Source organism: Acanthochromis polyacanthus, chromosome 8 (assembly GCF_021347895.1).
Source record: "Acanthochromis polyacanthus isolate Apoly-LR-REF ecotype Palm Island chromosome 8, KAUST_Apoly_ChrSc, whole genome shotgun sequence".
Classification (NCBI taxonomy): Eukaryota; Metazoa; Chordata; class Actinopteri; family Pomacentridae; genus Acanthochromis; species Acanthochromis polyacanthus.
The window spans coordinates 12,656,861-12,677,397 of NC_067120.1; the positions used below are offsets into that span (position 1 = coordinate 12,656,861).

Here is a 20,537-nt window from a genome sequence, read left to right on the forward strand (position 1 = left end):
CTTTGTTTAATGTAGGCTCTCATTACCACGTGGTGGTAACAGATTGTTTGAACTGGAGAGAAAAGCCATTGGAAGCTAATTAAGCAGCCATTCCAGGCTCTATTCACAGGCAGAGGACCGAGGAGCGCAGGCATTTGTCAGCGCTTGACCCCGCGTGGTATTGATTGACAACACGACTCGGTGAATGACAGGCTCGGCGGCGACGGGCCAATGGGAGGCCGGCGAGTAAGTGCGCCGCGCCGCCATTGGACGAGAGGCCTTAAAGCCGCAGCGGAGTCCCACGTGGGGGGGAGGAAGCCGGAGCCTTTGAAAACAAGGCGCAGAGGCAGCAGCGCTCAGACATGGCTGATGTTCATATCACACAAAGGCAATCATCTTCGCTACCCCCGCCGAGCCACCGGCGGCCCTGACAGCCAGCGGCGGAGGCAGGAGCGGCCGCAGGAATCACGAGACACTTAAAACTCCAAATTTGTGTCCCTTCAATTTGGTGGATGTCGCCGATCGATTGGTCATTATTGTGCCCTTCACAGTGCATATGTGTGTGTTGGAGGAGGGGAAGAGGGGGGGAGTTGAACCAGAGCTGTGTATTTTTGCACTTGCTTCGTATTATTACAGCTTCGAACTCACCTTCCCTTTTCTTTTTTTGTTGCCTTGTATGGGGATAAAAAAATGAAGTATGCTTGTTGCACCGCTACACACCGCACACCTCCCTCCCTCCAAACCTCTCTCCCTCCTCCGTCCCGCTGGTGGTCTCACCCAAAAAAAAAAAAAACAAATCATCAAGCAAATCCTGCTAATGAGGCGCGGATGTGGAATTTGTGCTGTCTCTGTCAATTTTGGGTTATGATCGTCGGCACATCACTGCCGCTGCTGCTGCTGTTGTTGTTGTTGTTGTTGTACACGGTGGGACGGACGGATGATGCCTTGTGGATCCGCGAGGATGATGTCATGTACCGCTGCACCCCCACGTGGGGGCCGTCGCTCTCCGATAGGCAGATGTGGCCGTATTCCTTCCGCGTAATGCGATTGGACAGATAGGCGCTTTCACGGCAGTTCAGCCCTGCTGCCTGTGTGTGGCAACCGGGGTAAAGCTGGACAACTGGGGGAAATGCGAGCTTGTGGAGAGTACCATGTTACGCTTTTAAAGAATCTCTTCGAGTCCAGATTTTGGAAGCATATTTTATTTTTTTCTCCCTCTCTCTCGCTCTCTTTTTTTTTTTACGTCGGTCGGGGAGGATTAACCAGCCACAGAAGGTTCCTCGGAGGTTCGCGGCTGAAGAATAAAGTAGTTTAATCGAGCCCGACCGCACCAAATTTTCTCCCAACTGCTCCCCCAGTCTGGCTGGGTGCGTTCTGGAGAGAGAGAGAGGATGCTTGTCGGGAGCTGCGTCCACCACGCTGACATTACGAGGGATTAATCGCTCGAATTGGAGCCTTCTCTGTTTTATTTTTCTTCGGGGGCACAAGCCGGGCGTTAGGACGCACCCACGGGTATGTATTCCCCGGAGCTGTTGATTTCTTTTTCAGGATTTCTTCTCTTTTTTTTAAATTTTTGGGCGTACGCTCCAAACAGCGCACCGCTTCCACACGGCTCAGCGCGGAGTCAAACAGTAGGTGGAAGCCAGCTGCTTGTCGGCCTGAATGTAGACGTCCTACAGAGAGGGAGTTTTTATTTATTTTTTAATTATCATTATTTATTTTTGGCTGTTTGGATAAACATAAGCAAAGATTGGATTTATAAATTAAAAAAAAAAAACTCAATTTGGCGTTAAAATTGCGCAGCGTAAAAGTGGCGTCTCCACTCCCTTCAGTTTAAATTATGAATTGAGATATTTTTTTCCTGTGTGTCGCTGACCACTGACCGAATAAGGTCATCAAGAAGACAGAAGACTCCGGTGCTGCTTCTTGACATGGCTGCAAAAAAAGAGCTGGGACTAGTTTGCTGTTCTGACTACTTATTAGTAAACTGCATTGAGTTTTCATTTTATTTTTATTTTTGTAATTAAACCGCGTCATTTTTCAACACAGGATTTCCACGACCTCCTCCTCTTCCCCCCTACCCCCACCACCACCACCACCACCACCTCCACCCGTGTCTTGCTGAGACTGGTGTGGCTGTGAGCAATTTTCAACCGTTTTGCCAAAGGACCTGCACACTGGAGAGATAAACAAAGGATACATTTCAAGATGTATCCACAAGGCCGCCATCCGGTAAGACGCGCTTCCTTTTCCATGCTCACGTATTTATCACATTGAGTTCCTCTGAAATCTGTCCTGCAAAGCGTTTCCCAAAGCAGACCATGAAATATATCCACATGCATGTTTCTTCTGCTGCATCAGAATGTGCACTTAATGGTAAAATGGGTGCAGATGGTTTTTGCATGCCTGGAGATATTTCCAGACACTCACATATGACCCTGCTGAACATGAGGACAGGTGGTGGAAGTGGTGTTTTGATTCATTTAGAAAAAAAAAAAGAAATTAGATTTCATATTCAGTGTGAAAGCCTATTCATGTAGTGTTATTAGCTTCTGGAGGTGTGAAGTAGACCCACCTCTGGCGTGGTGATGTCTTACTGCAGAGGAGATATTATCCTGAAAGTAATGTGAGGACTATTCAGCTCCTCTCAGCAGCAGCAGCACGGGGCACAATGCAGAAAATGATGAATAAAACTTTCTTCTGTGTGACTGAACTGTTGTGATTTTTTTTTCCCCTCTCTTTCACAACCCATCTTTTTTTTTCAGGCTCCACATCAGCCCGGCCAGCCTGGCTTCAAATTCACCGTAGCAGAGTCTTGTGACAGGATTAAAGATGAATTCCAGTTCCTGCAAGCCCAGTATCACAGGTAATGATTATTACCAAAGTATGACTGAGTCAATATTTAGCTCCATTTGATTGTATTAGGCTAATATTTTGGTTGTTGACTTGTGCGGGAATGAAAAAAGACCAGTTTCTCTCCTCTGCTGTCAAGTGGTTAAGTGTGAGTGAATTATTGAGGCGATAGAGACGCTTGAAAATGACACCTTGTCTTCTATTTTAGTCTTAAGGTGGAGTATGACAAACTGGCCAATGAGAAGACGGAGATGCAGCGCCACTATGTCATGGTAAGATTATGTTACAATAGGGAGCAATTATGGTTCCAAATTGCAAGGCTTGTTGGAGATCTAGTTGGGGTGGAGTGAGACAGGCTATTGTGATCACCTATGTGGTGGTTAGGGCGGGCTGAGTGTCAGGTACAGGCCTATGAAAGCCCTCAGGGGGGTTCGGTGTAGTCGGTTGTTACGGAGGAGCTTTTCCTGACAGGCAGTGGGCCGAGGCTCCATTATAGCGCGCCCCTGATCTCCAAGGGTCGACTGCAGCGTTGCCCTCTGTGTGTGCTGATCTGATTATTCTCCTAGGAGACTCCACACTCAGACATATGCATGGCCATAAATTAGGTGTGAGCTGGCGGTGGAGGCCCAGAGCTGCGTGTGGGAAAATGCGCCACAGTAAACAAAATGGAGGACGTGCAGCAGTTTGTTTTCACTAATAATTTGCAAGCCTTAATTGTTAGCTTTTATTTTAGCAGCCTTTTAGGAAAACAGAGGTGTGCCCCTGATGCAAGAAATTAGCTCAGACATGGCGCAATCACAGGCTTCTTCTGTGACAGTGTGCTCTGTTGGCCCAGGTAAACACAGCGGGATTTAAACCAATACATGCAGGTTTAAATTGAACTTCTTTTTTTTTCTTCATGGGAAAACAACATGTCAGCCTGACAAGGAGGAGGTTAGGTAAACATGTAGGGAAGTATCCCACAGCCAGGACTGGGTGTCAAGTTACGCTATGGCTGTGGGGCTCTGATCTCAGACAGAATGGCTCTCTTGTTTGAGAGTAATTTTCGAAGAAGCTAATGGACTGAATAATGCATTGGCCTCATCAAATAGACGCTGACTGGAAAGCCATTTCTGCCCCGGCTGCCACTTGTGGGCTTCACGGATTACATTTCAGCCAGACAGACTGACCTGGCTGGAAATATCAAGAGTGTTGAGCAATCACGTTACACTAAGTAAACAGACATCATGGAGATCTGAGGGCTTCAGATGGTGATCAATAAATCTAACCCCCTCTTCCCTGCTCGCACTGCAAACAACCAAATATCGATTTATTGACTATTCACTGTCAGATGCTCCCTTCTTTTTTTTTGTCTGATCTTAGTTTATCACCTCTGCCCGTGGAAGCTGGGATTGGATCTGGGTTTTAATCATACTGTTCAAAACATGTGATGATGTAGTTAGTGCAGTGATCAATAGCATTGCTTTGTGGAGTTTAAACTATGTTACTTACACTGAAATCATGATTTGTGCATGCTTTATAAGTGTAACTTCACTGATGCCTTTGACCACAATGAAATCTTTGCTTTGATTTCAGTATTACGAGATGTCGTACGGGTTGAACATAGAGATGCACAAACAGGTATGTATCATGTTCCTCATATTTTTCAGCTCACTGGTTTTCCACAGTGTCAGGGGATGTCGGATCCAGGAGGAGCCTCTTACAGGCTGTGAACTGAACTGAGCGCCAGTAATGGGTTGTAAACACAGATCTGCTGTACACACACAAGACAACACAACTGCAAAGTCTTACAATTGTTGTGATCCATTTTTTTGGAGTGGAAATTTGCAAGTATAGTATAAAGCCTGGATTTGACACAGACGTCTGATAAGATTACAGGTAGACTTTGGCAAGCTTCGCCTTTGACTTAATGATTAAAAAGAGAGGACTGCTGATGGGTCAGTGTTTCTTTAAGACGAACAGTAATTACAAGAGTGGAGCAAAAGTCCTTTAGTCTCTTATTGTGCTCTTATCTCTATCAAAAGATCCTATCTTGTATTGCTCCACAGATCAATCACTCTGATGCCTGAAGCGATAGGGATTGTATGAATGAGTAATCCTGAGATTCCACCGCATGCAGCTCTTAAACCAGTCAGGTTGTCTGTTCCCCTGTGGCTGCCTGGCTTGGTTAATGACAGCGTGGCAGCATGGCGGATTGGCGTGGTAGGGTGATCCATCAGTGTCTGGGCCGAGTGTCACACTGCCACATGTCTGTCAGGGCTCGGGCCGCTCTGATAGCTTCTGTCAGGCACTTATCGCCAACCAGAGGAGAGAGAGAGAGAAGAGGGGGGGATGGGAGCCGGAGACAAGTTGGAGAATAGAGCTGGAGGAGGGGCAACAGCCCAGCTCTGTGTAAACAGGTTAATCGACTGATCCATTTTAGCGCCTGACTTTTATCAGGAACCTCAACAGAGCTGATGGAAGTGCTTGAATAATTCATCAGTGGGGCCCTAACCTGCTGAACGGCGTGTTTGTGAGCAAACAGTGCGGGCCCCATCCATGCAGCTCCCCCAGCTTACTGCTCAGGCAGGGGAGGAGGAGAAGATGGGGAGTGGTTAACAGGCAGGGTTGGGATGGATTATTGGATGCACACAGGCATATTATTTTCCTGCCAGGAGATTTATTCCATAGTGAGGAAATTCATTCCTCTAACTGTGCCTTTTTCATTACTGTGCAGGGACATAATTCAGATTTCAGAATGCACACAACGGCACGGCTAAGATGGACTGATGTGGCGCTGTTATCTGATCCCTCTATCAGCCGTGACTGTACGTAGATATGAATGGCTAATTTCTGCTGCATGATGTCAGCCAGTAATTACCGTCATCTAGTGCGTGTTTCCAAGAGCAGCTTGGGGTTTGAGCTCTGTATGTTGGTGAGGTTCAGTCAGATTTGGCTGTTACCTGTAATTGTAACACGGACATGAGACTCATGCCTGCAGGAATCATTCGCTAAGTAGCAAAGTATCTGCCATAACCTGTGCCAAAGCAAACTTGGTCAGCCAGCGGTCTGTCTGCAGTGTTCATACAAAAGAGGCATGCAGTGAAAAGTGGTTGGAGAAACTGTGGCTCCCCAAACCATCAGTGCTTCCAGATCCCCAATCTGTCATGTGGGACTGGACTGCAGTTTAATAATTCCAGGCTGTGAACTGTTGGGTGTCAGGTCCACTTACATAAACAGAGAGTTACTGTATTGTATTTAAGACGTGGCATAGCAAAGTAGGTTATGGTCTTGTTTTTGTTAGCATAAGTTTATTGTTTTAAGATTGAGTCGCCCTTTGGACAGGAAAAAAACAACGGTCTGCTGCAGCTGACAAGGTTAATCAACATAATGACTCATGTATCCATTTAGGCAGGCTTTTGGCTTTACTCAGATCAATACAGATAACTTTAAATGCCAATTAGAAATTTATTCTGGCCTTCTTTGCACTAACAAAGACCCTGAGGCTTTGTGCAACATCTCAGTTAAGTGGAAACATCATTTTCTGACTTAGACAAGCTGCTAGTACGAGTCAGATTTTGTACTTTCGAGAAAAATCAGGAGTCAGCCAGTGCTGTCATCTTGGACAAATTGTCAGTCCTCTGAATATGACTTGTGAAGTATTGTTTATAGATGGATCATGTGACCAGAGCCACCAGTTGTTTTCCCTCTGCATTTAATCCTCATCAGTGTCTCGAGTCCATTTCCCCATTGCTGATAGCAACAGGCGAATACCTCTCTGCACACCATTGACAAGCCAGCCTGAGAGTGCTCTTAAAGTGGTGCTACACAGGTCCGAGTACCTGTAATTGTGTAGCAGCAGTGCAAAGCTGGCCTCTCAAGGACCAAGCTGTCATCTACTTAAAGTGACAACAGCCCCATTTTTATCTGCCAGCAGAACAAAAAAAACCAATCCTGCCAGCAATGCACTGTATCTATTTTGACAGCAGCGGCGGACTGAGTTGATGCCTTTTCCATGTATTTGCATGTTGCACTGTGAGAGTGTAGACTGCCAGTTGTTTAGGGCACAGTGGATCAGTCACCTCCTGACCTCTCCCAGCCAGCTGTCACCATGACACTAAGCTACAGAGGAATGGACTGTGCGCTCAAGGCCTTCTCACAAATCCTGTCAAATGTTCGACTGCTATTTACATGGCTTATCTCAACAAACATGGATTATACAGGCCCTGTAGCTTTTCAACCATTTCTGAGGGTCTTCTTCAGCTCTTTCCAGAGCACTTACTATGGTGCATTAATACTAATACCCATAAAACCTTTATCTAACCCTTTCAGTGGTTTATTAGTTGTAGGTCACATTTATTGTGTCATAGGAGACCGCCGTTCAGTCTCCTTCTTGTCTAAAGGCAATAATCAAGTTTTAATCAGTGTTATCTTATGGACTCTTGCACTCTCTCCAACACATGCTACCATATATTATTGCTTCTGATCCCAGGCTTCATTTTTTTTATTAACCTGACATTTCATCTTCAGTTTGTTGTTTGCCCTGCTGGCTTGCCTGGCTAAGTGGCTATCCATGTTGCAGCTTGGGTCAGCAGGTCTTGTTCTGTTGGACATTACTCTCCAGTCTCTCTGGCTCTGCTCGGAGGTAATATGTCTGGCTGCCAAAACTGCCTGGCATTTCTGCCATGTGTAATAAATAAGCTGGCGGTCTGCAAAGTACATTGTGTGTGCTGCTCCAAATGAAAAATCTGAGAAAATCCCTGTGATGTGTTTGTGTTCCGCAGTGGCCCTGGGTTGAACTGCAGCTCATAAATTCCATAGATGATGTAGCTTTGGCACTGTTATTTTTCTGCTCCCTGTGCAGAGTTTGAACCTGAGAGTCTCATCTCCCATCCCTGGAAGGAGAAGGAGGCAGAACAAGCCGGCTGTGCAGTGTTTTTACAGGAGAGGGGGTGGATCACACCCCCCTCTGCACACCTCCTCCCATTGCTCTTTTTATCCACCATTCATTTGGTACGTTCATGTGATCGACAGGCTGAAAATTCAATTTAATGACCTGCCTCCAAGCACGTAATATGATTTTAAAGCCTGTTACGGTCAAGCAGAGGTGCCATTTGCATAATGATCCCAGCAAGATAGGGCTGCAGCCGTTGCCATGGCAGTTGGTAGACAAGCAGAAGAATGGAGGCAGGAGGCTAGGAGGGTGGTGAGCTGGGCACTTGATTGCAGAGAGAAATGGCTTGGGCTTCATTCTTGGAAAGGCAGAGCCTTAGCAAGCTGCACTCTTAACACAGACTGGTCGTTGTCTTTTAATGGTATTGATTCTAAATGTGAGGTGTGTTGCCCTCAAGGTTGTTATGGTTCATCATCTTTGCTCTCTCTGCAGTTACAATTGTTAATGTAAATGGCCTACACTGTCACATGTAAGTAAACAGGGAAGTCAAGTTAGTGGGTCTCCCTTCCTGGGGTGTGGTTGTGTGGTTTAACTCTGAGGTTAACTGCAGGACAGTGCAGTTGCAGATGAGGGGAAGGAGGGCAGAGTGAGAGAGGATCCTCTCAACACAGCAGCACTCTGCCTGCTCATATCCGTTTAGCATGGAGTGCACTCTCAGCACAGCTGTGCTCCATCCCCCTGGGCTCTCCTAATGTTTTAAATATTTCAAATGTCAATATCACGCTGTTTAGAGGATGTTGAGTCAAGCAGTTCTGATTGCCGCAGTAATTGACTTAATCGGTGTAAACATTAAAGGCGGGGTTATATGAAGTCACTGTCTGTTTCATACTTTACCATCTCATTTTCCTCCCCTTTTGTTTTCCAGACGGAGATTGCCAAACGGCTCAACGCAATTTTAGCTCAAATTATGCCTTTCCTGTCACAAGAGGTGAGTTTTGAATGTGACTCCCAAACAGTGTCACAGTTAGTTCTAAGATAAAGTCATTTGTTTTTGCTTATATGTGGGGGGAAAAAACTGGGATAGCAGGGTTTTTGTTTTTTTTTGAGTAATTGTATGTGATGGCACTTTCAGAATTCCAGTAATGCTATGAAAATTAAGTGTGAAATTCACAGATAAGTAAGTGTGGGTGTGTGATAGATGTTGGCAAATCCCAATAATCTTTTGTAATTGTCTTCCCACAGCACCAACAGCAGGTTGCTCAGGCAGTGGAGAGGGCTAAGCAGGTTACTATGACAGAGCTGAATGCTATCATCGGGGTACGTGGACTTCCCAATCTGCCTCTCACCGTGTGTATACTCCCTTTTTTTTCCTTTTTTTGACCTTGGGTTGGGACAAATCTGCACATAAAATGCTTTGAATAGTACTTGTTCATGCACCAAGCAGTCTTACCTGTTAAGTGTACAGAATGCCAAACACTTATTGTGCAGATTTGCTTCTTCTTGAATCATATGTGCTAATATTAATATTTTTTCCAACTTCCTACCATATTCTGCAGCAATAAATTCTAACTATATATACATAATAAGTATAGCTCTCCAGAGCCGGTCTGTTGCTTCAGCTTTGGTCTCAGTGGCATCTTCACTGCCTTGTTGTGTGTTTATAAATGCGAGTCTGAGAGCTCTTGAGATCCCCTTTGCAGCCCATATTGCTTTAATTGGCTAAGGTTTTAACGAGGAGCCTCATCCCTCACTGTTGACCTGGATAGCTGTGGGAATTAAAAGGCTGAGGGTGAACAGAACACAGCCAGAGCTGCAAGCTAGCAGAGACAATACAGACAGCAGTCAGCCATCACGGCTCTGCTGCACAGTTCTTTGCACACCACAGCACTGAGTAGTAATGTATGGTGTTCATCACTGCTTCAAAGCACCATCTGCTCCTCATTGATCAGCCGTACTCACCCTGCCCTCCTCAAACAGAAGTGATTGCCTTCACCTATGGTACAAAGCTGCAGCTATCACTGATCTTATTACTACAGTTGAATGTTTAGCATGCGCGAGGGGCAGGCCCAAAAGGCTGACTTGATGACTGGGGACACGGATTGGAATTCAATTAATGCCCCCTTGGTGACCTTTTGTTCTGAGATAATTGCTCCCTAGAATTTGTCTGAGTCTGTGTCTTGAGGTGATGGAGAACAGTTTGTTTTTTTTCTGTTGAACTGAAGCAGATGCTTTATTACACTTTCACCAAAGCAGAGCAGCTGCAAGCAGCAGTTGTTCCTAAGAATAGCAAATTTGATTTGTGGCTCCTTCCTGTGCAGGTGATTTTCCTATTTAGAACAATATAATACTGGCATATTGCTGTACGTTTGAATTTGTAGCTGTGATCCTGTCACTTTGGATCCCTGTTGGTGTATAATTTAAAATTGGCAGCATTAAAAATCCATGTTCTATAAAATATTGACAAGCCCATTCATGATTTTAGTGTACTGTCCTGTGTGGCATCAGGACTGTTTTATGAAACAGTGAGGCCTCATGTCAGAGGAGGTGGAAATGTAGCTACTGTATGTTTTACGAATACCTTTCCATTAGTTATTCATTAGGGAGTAGCTCTGTAGGCATGCCAAAACCCTCATGTATATTGTAAAGTAAGGTGGGGTGAAAGAGCGTGCCAGGCAGACAGGCAGCATCCAGGAGCCAGCTGCATGTCTTATTGATGGAACTGAGGGCCATTAATAGAATGCAACTAGGGCAGCTGCTTGCATTGAGATGAACCTGACTAGTGGTGCTTCGTGTCCACAAAATATTGAAGTCTACAAGAAGTAGTTCAGATAGCCCCTGTTCCTCACTGTAAGTGGATACCTGGAGAACCCTTTGCTCTTTGTTTTCAAAGGGTGTTCAGTGATAAAAGATCCTTTTTTGTCTTCAAGACCATTAACTGCAGTGTATAGTAATGATGGAGAGAGGGAGTACATAGCAGCTTACCACTCCTCTGTCCTCCCTTTCAGCAGCAGCAGGCTGCCTACCCTGCTCTCATGGTCAGTGGCATCCACAAATGTCTGTCTGTGCCACGTTGTTGTTAATGGACTTGGTGTGTGCACAGATCTGGGCTTGAAGGGGTTGTGCATGTTGCATGGCACTTTTCCTGCCCAAGTGCTACACTTCACTATAGTTGGTGTTTTAGCACACCCGAGACTACTATAATACATTTGCTCAATTTTGCCGGTGTTTTTTTTTTCTCAGGCTGCACTCAGTCTGAGGGGAAAAACGAGGCAAAGAGCAGGTCTTTATCTTGGAATATTAAATTAGAGGAAATGGCCCAGACTCCTTTATTTATTTATTATTGTCTTCATTTATGGCCCTCTAATGAGGGATCTTGCTGATCAACCATGCTTATTACCCATCAGTGCCTCATTAAACACAATGAGCAAGGATGGCTCTCCCCTGCCAATGAACTGGCTCCTTAATTTCCCTCATGGACACAATATTATAACACACTCACTCTCTCTTGGGCTCTCTGTTCTTTCTCCCTGTCCTGGGTACATTTTGTAATTGGATTGACATCTGCCCCATGGAACAAAGGGCAAGGTTGCAAGTTAAAAACTATTTTCTAATCTAGTCCTGTCTGCTTCCAGGGCAGATCATACAAAAGGCAAGAAGCAATTAAAAAGACCCTCCTGATATTATTTTAAGGACATTTGAAAGCCACTTCCAACTGAGTTAATGTATGTTTTACTACAGTATGTGTTGGGCCTGCACACCACTTATTATGTGTGTTGTATCTCCTTTTTAGTCATTACTAAGCTTCTAATATTCCTGAAATGGCCATAAATGGCCACTGATTGAAGTCCGTCTTGTAAAAGAGAGGTGCATGCTGTAACAGCAGCTGAATTATTCAGCTGGCTCGTAGACGGGTAATAAATTGCTGATGTTTTTATTGGTGTCTCAGCTAAGTATTATTTAACCTTGCTTTAAACTGCTTACTTCCATACTGAGTGCCTTTTAACTCCCATCTATTTCCCTGTGCCTTTCAAATATTGATGGTGAATATTGGAGGGTTGACTGAGTGCCAGCATGGGACCCCTGGTCCTGGCTCCCAGAGCAGCCTTCCAGACGCACACTCAAAAACACACTCAAAAGACTCAGTGAGAGGGAAGGAGTGCCAGCTTCTCACACTTAGCGTTCCCTCAGTCTCTTAAAGTTTGGGTGTGCAAATGATTCATGTTGTGTCAATCCAGGAATGTGAATATGTGAGTGGTTAACAGGCACTGGTTGTGTTTCTGAAGCATTTAAAAAGCAGGTATTGTTTAGCCCACAGGCTGACAGCTTCCAGTACAGCTTCATTTTCTGTAATGCTCAAGTCACTGATGGCACGGGGAGTTGTGTGACACTGCAGTATGAAATGCACCATTTACCTGATGTGTACGAAGCTTTCTTATTAAGCTGTGGTTGAATCAAACTTGGCTTTGCTGTGTTTTGTTAATGTAGAGTTGAATTTTATTTTAGAATTTTGTCTTCATTTCACTGTGCACTTCTAACACTGTGTGACTGAAAGTCTCCAGTCCTGCATCTCATACATTAAACGTGTTGAGAAGATTGTTAGTCATAATTTCTACTGTCCTCAGCACAGATCTAGGGCTTATGCCACCCTGGTCTGGTATGGAAATAGCACTGAGGGGGTTTGCTGTCTGGTCCTGACAGTAATAGATGTGTGAATGTGCTAATATCATCTGGGGTTTAACTGATCAGCCTCGTGTTTAGTATGTGGTTTCTCCTTGCTTTTTCCCTCCGACCCACTTGGTGTCTGTCTGTCTGTTTCCCTGTCGACTTACAGCAGCAGCAGCTTCAGGCACAGCACCTCTCCCATGCTGCTCACGGGCCTCCAGTCCAGCTGCCACCTCACCCCTCAGGCCTGCAGCCGCCTGGCATCCCCCCTGTGACAGGCTCTGGATCAGGCCTGCTGGCACTCGGCGCTCTGGGCAGCCAAGCCCACCTCCCCGTGAAGGATGAGAAGAACCACCATGATCTGGAACACAGAGGTGAGGAGTTAACATCCGTCACATTACTGTCCAATTGGGCTTTAACTGACCTGTTTATTTGAAACAATTGAAATGTATATTCATTTGAACACTATTGGAAAGATGTTAAACAGGCGAAAACCAATTTAGTGTGGAGTGCGTCTCACTCCCTAGAGCAGAATCGTAGGGCCCTTAGGTGAGGAGCACATCCTGTCTGTTCACATTCTGTCTGGGTAATGAGCTGGTACATTCCCAGCCCATGACTGCATAAGCTATTCACCAGCTCCAATACATGGCGATAAGAGGGGCCTTGTGCCCTGCAGTTGATTCTCACACATTCGGCTAGAAGCATCTGTTGTGACGCGCTAACTGACTTGTTTTTCCCTTTGCTCCACTTGCTTTCATCATCTCCTCGATCACCATTGTGACGTCTGCGACAGAGAGCACGGTGAGTGTCTAAAACTGCAACTGCTTTTGTTGCAGCATTTGTTGTTTTCATAATTCATCAGTTTTTTTTTAACTCCACTCCAAATGTTCGGTAAAAGATTCTTGCTAACTGCATTCTATCGCTGATTTAATGCACTGTTGTAATCTGCTTTCAATAAAATGATTAATGGAAAATGAGGTTTGGAATATAAATCCTGTGTGTTTAATCCAGAAGGGAAATGACTGGTATCATGCTGGAGAGATTAGAAGCCTTGTAATTTCATCACAATTAAAGAAGGACTTGGACTTCCCCTTCTTAAAGGATTTATTTGATCCCTTCTACTGTCTCCCTTGTTTACTAGCTCACTCTTTCTTCTTCCTTGGCATGTGATGAATATTTATGAACACAAATGGAGAGTTGTTTTGTTTTCTTTTTCTCCACCCCATCTGGCTGGACCTGCTAAAGCGTTTTATTTGAAATGCTGCGATCTCTGATGGCTTGTGATGGGCCCGTGAGATTGTGTTTCTGTAGACTGGGCCAGCTGAATGGGTGCAGTCATGTCTAAAGAAATGGAACTCCTGGGGCGATTAGCAGGCCTGTTTTGTTTCTGTGCTCTTGTCCCAGGTCATCTGATAGTAGAGTGGTGACTTTGGTTAATGAGTCACACTAAGCATCTCTTTAAAGGTCAGCCATTATGCAGACAGTGGCCCTTTGCCCAGACTGCTAGTCCATCAGCCATTGTTCGCGTTTCTGGGTTGCCGCTGACTTAGTCCATGTTGTTGCTTTGCTCCTCAAATGAGGGACAGAGGGAATCAGGAGAACTTGGCAGTTTACAGGCAAATGGCAAACTCCTGTGAAAGCCGCTGGACACCTGCCTAGTGCCTCCCATTCTGTTGGCGTTTTGAGTGAGCTGTCCCAGCTTGTGTGGGCAGGCTCCATGAAGAAGCACCAGTCAGTCCCACGCTGCCGTGCCCACTGGCAGGATATAGATTCTCTTTCTTTATCAGAGCTCAAAGCCTGAGCTGACATGGTGCCCAAGCGCGCTGCGGCAATCAATGCCCAGTGCCCACAACATATAGTTTCTTTCTCTCTCTCTCTCTCTTTCTCTCTGGGTCTCTCCTCCCCTTTCCCTCTCGCGCTTAGCCTGACTGACTCTGGAGAAAAGGCCCTCTGTTCAGCCACAACACACTGCTCATGTCCCTGTGAGGCTGTTTGTTGTCCAGTTATGAGGAGGAGGGAGCCCAGCTCAGAAAACAAGCCCTCCTCCTTTCAGTTCAGATAACAGCCCATTCTGTTGTGTGGCCAGGGACAGGCTTGTGTGTGAGATTGGGTTTGGCTGGTATCAGGGTACTGTGTGGAGCTGGCCTACAGCTGCATTTTAAGAGTCTGCTGTATCCATCGTTGTGTGAATAAGGCATTTTTTTAGTGTTTGGATTGGCACAGTGTGATCTCTGTGAATTTGTAATGGATGAATGACTTGCAGCTCTCTTTTATGAAAGAAGACAAAATGGTAATAAAGCGTGTTTGGTTTTTCCCTTTGCAGAATAACTCTATATCCCCATCCGAAAGCTTACGCACAGCCAGCGAGAAACATCGCAGCTCCTCCGACTACAGTTTGGACTCTAAGAAACGCAAAGTGGAGGAGAAGGACAGCATGAGTAGATATGTAAGTCATTAAAGAAATGGTTAAACATGTCGGGAAGTGTGCTTACTTGCCAAGAGCTGAATGAAAAGGTCTGTAAATTATGAAGCCACAGTGCAAAGACTAGAGAAACTGTACTTCTCAAGCTCACCTTTATTATTATTGTCCATACAAAAACCAAAATGAAAAATCTAAAAAGTTGTGGCTTTACACTTGAGGTTATGCATGGGGAAATCTTTGGCAGATAACCGGGGCTTCCTGGAGTCTCTGCTGGTTGCCTGGCAAACTCATAGTAGCAACAGGACTCCAGGAAGTTAGTACCCCTGGCTCCAGACTCATCCAGCTCTCAGCAAGAAAGCAAATAAGCTTATTTCCCAAAATGTCAAAGTGCTCCCGAGGCTCCCTGCTGTGGCCTGAGATGTATTTTGAATATGTCTGTTAAGTTGACTGATTTGGTTGTTATCTTTACAGGACAGTGATGGAGAGAAAAGTGATGACTTGGTGGTAGATGTGTCTAATGAGGTGAGCAGCATAGCATGTAATTGCAAATGGCACATTGACCTGCACTGAGATGCGACAGTTACATAAACATGAAAATCTATTGCTGTGTTTCTCCAGGATCCCGCCACTCCACGGGCAAGTCCGGCCCACTCGCCACCTGAAAATGGTATTGATAAGCCCCGCCCTCCAAAGAAGGACACCCCCAACAGCCCTGCATCAGTGGCGTCCTCTGGAAGCACCCCATCCTCTAAGGCCAAGGAGCTCAGTCATGTAAGACATCAAGGGAGTTGTGGACAAACTAGGACAGAAAGGGTTTTAACTGAGAATTGCAGAGAGAGCAAAGGGATATATGCAAATAGATCTAGGACGTTTTCTGCAGTGGATTAGGAATGGCTGTCGGGGCTTTAAGTGCATGACTAAACGTCAGGGATAATATTGTCCCGCATCAGGATCAGTCAGGTCTTCTCTGTTAATAGCTCAATGTATTTAACTATTCCAGGATTTTTTTCCCCCCTCTGCCTCACTAAAAGATTAAAGCCAAAGCAGTAAGGGGATAAAAACGGCCCCATCTCCATTGTGACCATAATAGGTTTTAGAATAAATAGCAGTTTATGGCTCTGCAGGACTATGAGGGTTGTCAGAATTAGATTGGATTAAGTTCAGTTTGCTCTCAAATTGTCAGTCTGCACAGTGCCTGGTTTCCGGGATTGTGAATGTGCTTGCTCTTTCGTTCCCTTGACAGAATGACAAATCCTCCACGCCTGGTCTCAAATCCAACACCCCCACCCCCCGCAACGATGCCCCCACCCCTGGCACCAGCTCCACTCCTGGGCTCAGACCCATCCTGGGCAAACCACCAGGCATGGAGGCTCTTGGTTGGTTGCATTCTCTTTCCTCTCTAGAAATGGAGATAATCTTTTTCTATTCACTCCCAATGTGCAGTTATGTCACATACTGATATCTGTCTGCTGTTTTTGCTTGTAGCAGCTCCAGCTTTGCGTACCCCGCTGTCCATCGCAGGCTCCTATCCTACCCCCTTTGCCATGATGGGCCATCACGAAATGAATGGGGGCCTGACTAGTCCTGGGGTGTATGCTGGTCTACACATCTCCCCTCAGATGAGTGCTGCAGCAGCTGCAGCCTATGGACGCTCCCCAATGGTACCTACTTTTCTTGCCGCTTTATTTAACTGTATTTGGGATCACCTACTAGCACTGCATATACTAAGTATGAAATGCGAAAAACGGATCTGCTGTTTAAACATTTCCATCTTGTCGTTCGGTAGGGGTTTGATCCTCATACCCACATGAGAGCCCCAGGCCTTCCAGCCAGTCTCACATCCATTTCTGGTGGCAAACCGTAAGTGTCTCACCAAGTGTGTTAGACTCGCACATTTTTAAAAACAGCAGGGATAGCAAACACTTATAGGTTTTTGTCTTTTTCTTCAGAGCGTACTCCTTCCACGTCAGCGCAGATGGCCAGATGCAGCCTGTGCCCTTCCCACCCGACGCCCTGATTGGCCCGGGTATTCCACGCCATGCCCGTCAGATCAACACGCTGAGCCACGGCGAGGTGGTTTGTGCTGTTACCATTAGCAACCCCACACGTCATGTCTACACTGGCGGCAAAGGCTGTGTCAAAATCTGGGACATCAGCCAACCCGGCAGCAAGAGCCCCGTCTCCCAACTGGACTGTCTGGTAAGGATCCATCTCTATTCACGTTTCACTCATCAGAACCTTTTTTGTTACACTTTGTTCTTTTGTGCAGTTGTTTCAGAAGATGTAAACTGTTTATATCCAATCTCATTCCATTAACAATGGAATAATCCTTTGTTATACATGAGGAACACATCCCACTTGACAGTTTGACAGCAAATGCATTGGTATACAAATGCAGCTGATGCTTTTACTCAGCGTTTGTATAAAATAGATGAAAGTCATTCTGGCAAGAACCAATGAAAAGATAAACATCACACAACATTTCCCGATAATTCATAGTTGGCTTGTAAGGCGAACATCATCGAATAAATATGTAAATTCAACATGCTGAAAACTTGTCCACTCAGTGCGGATTAGGTTTGAGAACACCTTTTAGTTGATTTATTATGACGGGAGGACTTTCATCCTGTTTTCCCACGATTTGTTCCTAAATCTCTCTCTGGCTCTACTGCCCTGAACATGTATTGATTCGCTTTGTCCTCTGTGCAACAGAACAGGGATAACTACATCCGCTCCTGTAAGCTGCTGCCTGATGGTCGCACATTGATTGTTGGAGGCGAGGCCAGCACATTGACCATCTGGGATCTGGCCTCTCAGACACCCCGCATCAAGGCTGAGCTCACCTCCTCAGCCCCGGCATGCTACGCCTTGGCCATCAGCCCTGACGCCAAAGTCTGCTTCTCCTGCTGCAGTGATGGAAACATTGCCGTTTGGGACCTGCACAACCAGACTCTCGTTAGGTTAGGAGAAAAAAAAAAAAACTTATTCACACTGTTTGGGCTTTGGCCCTACAGCAGAATTGCTCGTGTGTGAGTTCTTTTAAAAATGGATGTCAATAAATGTTTGTATGCCGTCTGACTTTGTTTGTAGGCAGTTCCAGGGTCATACAGATGGTGCTAGTTGTATTGACATATCCCACGATGGCACTAAGCTGTGGACAGGCGGTCTCGATAACACTGTTCGCTCTTGGGATCTGAGGGAGGGTCGACAGCTGCAGCAGCATGACTTCACTTCACAGGTACAACCCTGTAACACAGAGGAAACCTACACTCAACCACAGACTTATTGTTTAGAGTGGTTTCCTTTTTAGCTCTACAACTAATTACTGCTCTGTCCCATCTCCAGATCTTCTCCTTGGGCTACTGTCCGACTGGAGAGTGGCTCGCTGTTGGTATGGAGAGCAGCAACGTGGAGGTGCTCCACCATTCAAAACCTGACAAGTATCAGCTCCACCTGCACGAGAGCTGTGTCCTCTCCCTCAAGTTCGCCTACTGTGGTATGAACAAGCACACAGAGAAGAGATAATGCTGACTATACATAACTTGGAAATGGCCTTAGCCTGTCCTATTTTATGTAGCGCTAAAACTATAAAACTGCACTGTGTCTTTTACATTCATTGTGTTCCTTAAAGTTACAGATGAAAAAACTCTTCTTTTGTAGTTGTTTTTCCTGCCACTTCTTAGTCCAAATTGGCCTGACGTTATTGTTGTTTTCTTTGCAGGTAAATGGTTTGTAAGCACTGGGAAGGACAATCTGTTGAACGCTTGGAGGACTCCTTATGGCGCCAGCATATTCCAGGTATGCAGATCAATACACTCTGTCTGCAGCCAGGCCAAAAGTATGCACAGTAGTCTCTGAGAGGAAGGGCACAGCGACCGCTGTCTGACAGGACTATCCTATCAGTGAAAACTGAACCTGAAATATTGACCTGACAAAGAAGTCTTTTTGAGGGCCGTCAGGCCAGAAACTGATGTCGCTGCAGTCTAATCTTACTCTGCAGTCAGCTAATCTTCTCCACTTAACTTTAAATGTAGCTGAGTATATTATCTGCATCCACGACTAAAATGTTTTTTTTGTTTTTTTTTCTCCAAACAGTCCAAGGAATCTTCATCTGTCCTGAGCTGTGACATCTCGACAGACGACAAGTATATTGTGACAGGCTCTGGTGACAAGAAGGCCACTGTATATGAAGTGATCTATTAGAACAGACTGCTTTGGATCAGAGCATGTTCATGCTCAGGAGCAGCAGACTCTTCCTCCATCTACCTTCCCTCACACAGACAGCATGGATGTTGCGTGCAGCCCCAGGTGGATGGGCAGGAAGTTTGGCAGTGCCAGACTGTAATGGATGGTGGTGCTGTTGAGGCCCTGGATGTTGTGTCCTTCGGCTCTGCCCTTCCTCACTCATAAAACTAACACTTGTACAGCGAGTGCAGTTTCCCAAAGCACTAAGGAGAAAATAATGTCTTGCTGTTTTTCTGTTTGTTGGATATTTCTTTTTTATTCGTCCTTTTTAATGTGGAGATAAAGTTCCATGGCACAACTAGAAGCGGCGCTTCGCTCTGGAGCTTCTCCTTGGAGGTCCTGTGAAAAGTGTACATAATGGAGTAATAAAAGGCCTTTTATAGATTTATATTTTGGTGTCCAGTTACGCTTGTGATGGTTCTTTCTTGTTCTCTCCGTGATTTTCTGTCCCCTCTGGGTATGGAAATTAGATTAGGACTTTGTAAGAGGATATTCTATTTCAGTTTTTTTCCCCTCCTTGGCTTTTTTTCATGTTCGTTGTCCAGAATGACCTTTTCGGAAATCTAATTTGGATTTTTTTTTTCTCCCTGACAACGGCTTTTATCCCCCCTCCGTTATTTGCTGTAACACAGACATGTGTCCCATGGATTTTAGCAGTAGAGAATCTGGAAATGCCCTTTTTTTCAGAGCGGAGGAAGGAGAAAATCATGGTTTCCAGTTACGTCTAACCTTTGGCCCAGGTCAGCAGAAATTCAACTTTTAAATGAAGGCCTATCACTGAGCACTGGCTGCTTTCTATGACATGGAAATGGATATCTATCAACTGGAGGACTGATGGGTTTTACATGCAAGCAGCTGTGACTTGAGCTCAGTCTGTTGACTCAACTATTGTACGAAAATTCATAGCTCCACTCAGCAAAGTTCAGTCATCAGTCTAGGAGAGTTAATTATTATACTCTCGTCAGACGGCCTGCGACTGATATGCAAGACTTACAGGGTTACTCATAAAGGTGGCAGGCAAAGCCATGACCACATCTGACATTTTGGGTATACTGTTTGCTTTCTTCAGTATTTCATAGTATTCCACTATGGTCTTCTCATAGACAGAATGGTCTCTGCATCAACACAAGTTAGACTGTGTAGCATACACGTGTCATCATCCATAAGGACTGTACAGCTGACAGTTGTTGATAAATCAATAAACTGTTTTTATATTAAAAAATAATCTTGACTGAATTTCTATAGAGCTGTTGTTTTGCTGCTATTGGAGGTTTTTAAGGAATAGTTTAACATGTGGATCATTTCTTGTAGAGAGTGAAGTCAGAAGATGGATAACACCAAATCCAGCCTAGTATTAGGGCTGGAAAATAAGAAGCTCTGCTCTGTTTAATGCAACAAAATCTACCTACCAGCCAATTTAATGCTAATTAAATTTTACATTTTTTACATAATTGCAACTGGTTTATATGCCCAACTGTTATGACTATTATTTTTTGGCCAGGA

The 20,537-nt window shown here is 45.1% G+C and overlaps 1 protein-coding gene across 1 annotated transcript; it reads left to right on the top strand.

The window, feature by feature from the left end:
• Nucleotides 1-791: 791 nt before the first annotated feature.
• On the top strand, nucleotides 792-20,259 carry tle3a (TLE family member 3, transcriptional corepressor a). The gene is made up of 20 exons (XM_051952056.1): nucleotides 792-1,491; nucleotides 2,029-2,211; nucleotides 2,745-2,845; nucleotides 3,041-3,104; nucleotides 4,408-4,452; nucleotides 8,631-8,693; nucleotides 8,948-9,022; nucleotides 12,537-12,758; nucleotides 14,691-14,813; nucleotides 15,261-15,311; nucleotides 15,408-15,560; nucleotides 16,033-16,165; nucleotides 16,275-16,450; nucleotides 16,576-16,649; nucleotides 16,739-16,988; nucleotides 17,502-17,749; nucleotides 17,880-18,027; nucleotides 18,135-18,285; nucleotides 18,511-18,587; nucleotides 18,885-20,259. The coding sequence occupies exons 2-20, from the start codon at nucleotides 2,188-2,190 to the stop codon at nucleotides 18,990-18,992; spliced, it is 2,286 nt and encodes a 761-aa protein (XP_051808016.1). The 5' UTR covers nucleotides 792-1,491; nucleotides 2,029-2,187; the 3' UTR covers nucleotides 18,993-20,259.
• Nucleotides 20,260-20,537: the final 278 nt, after the last annotated feature.

Coding starts and splice junctions, on each gene's coding strand:
- tle3a (XM_051952056.1), top strand. CDS start 2,188: ATGTATCCACAAGGCCGCCATCCG. Junction 14,814..15,260: donor AGGACAGCATGAGTAGATAT/GTAAGTCATTAA, acceptor TTATCTTTACAG/GACAGTGATGGAGAGAAAAG. Junction 16,650..16,738: donor TCCATTTCTGGTGGCAAACC/GTAAGTGTCTCA, acceptor CTTTTTCTTCAG/AGCGTACTCCTTCCACGTCA.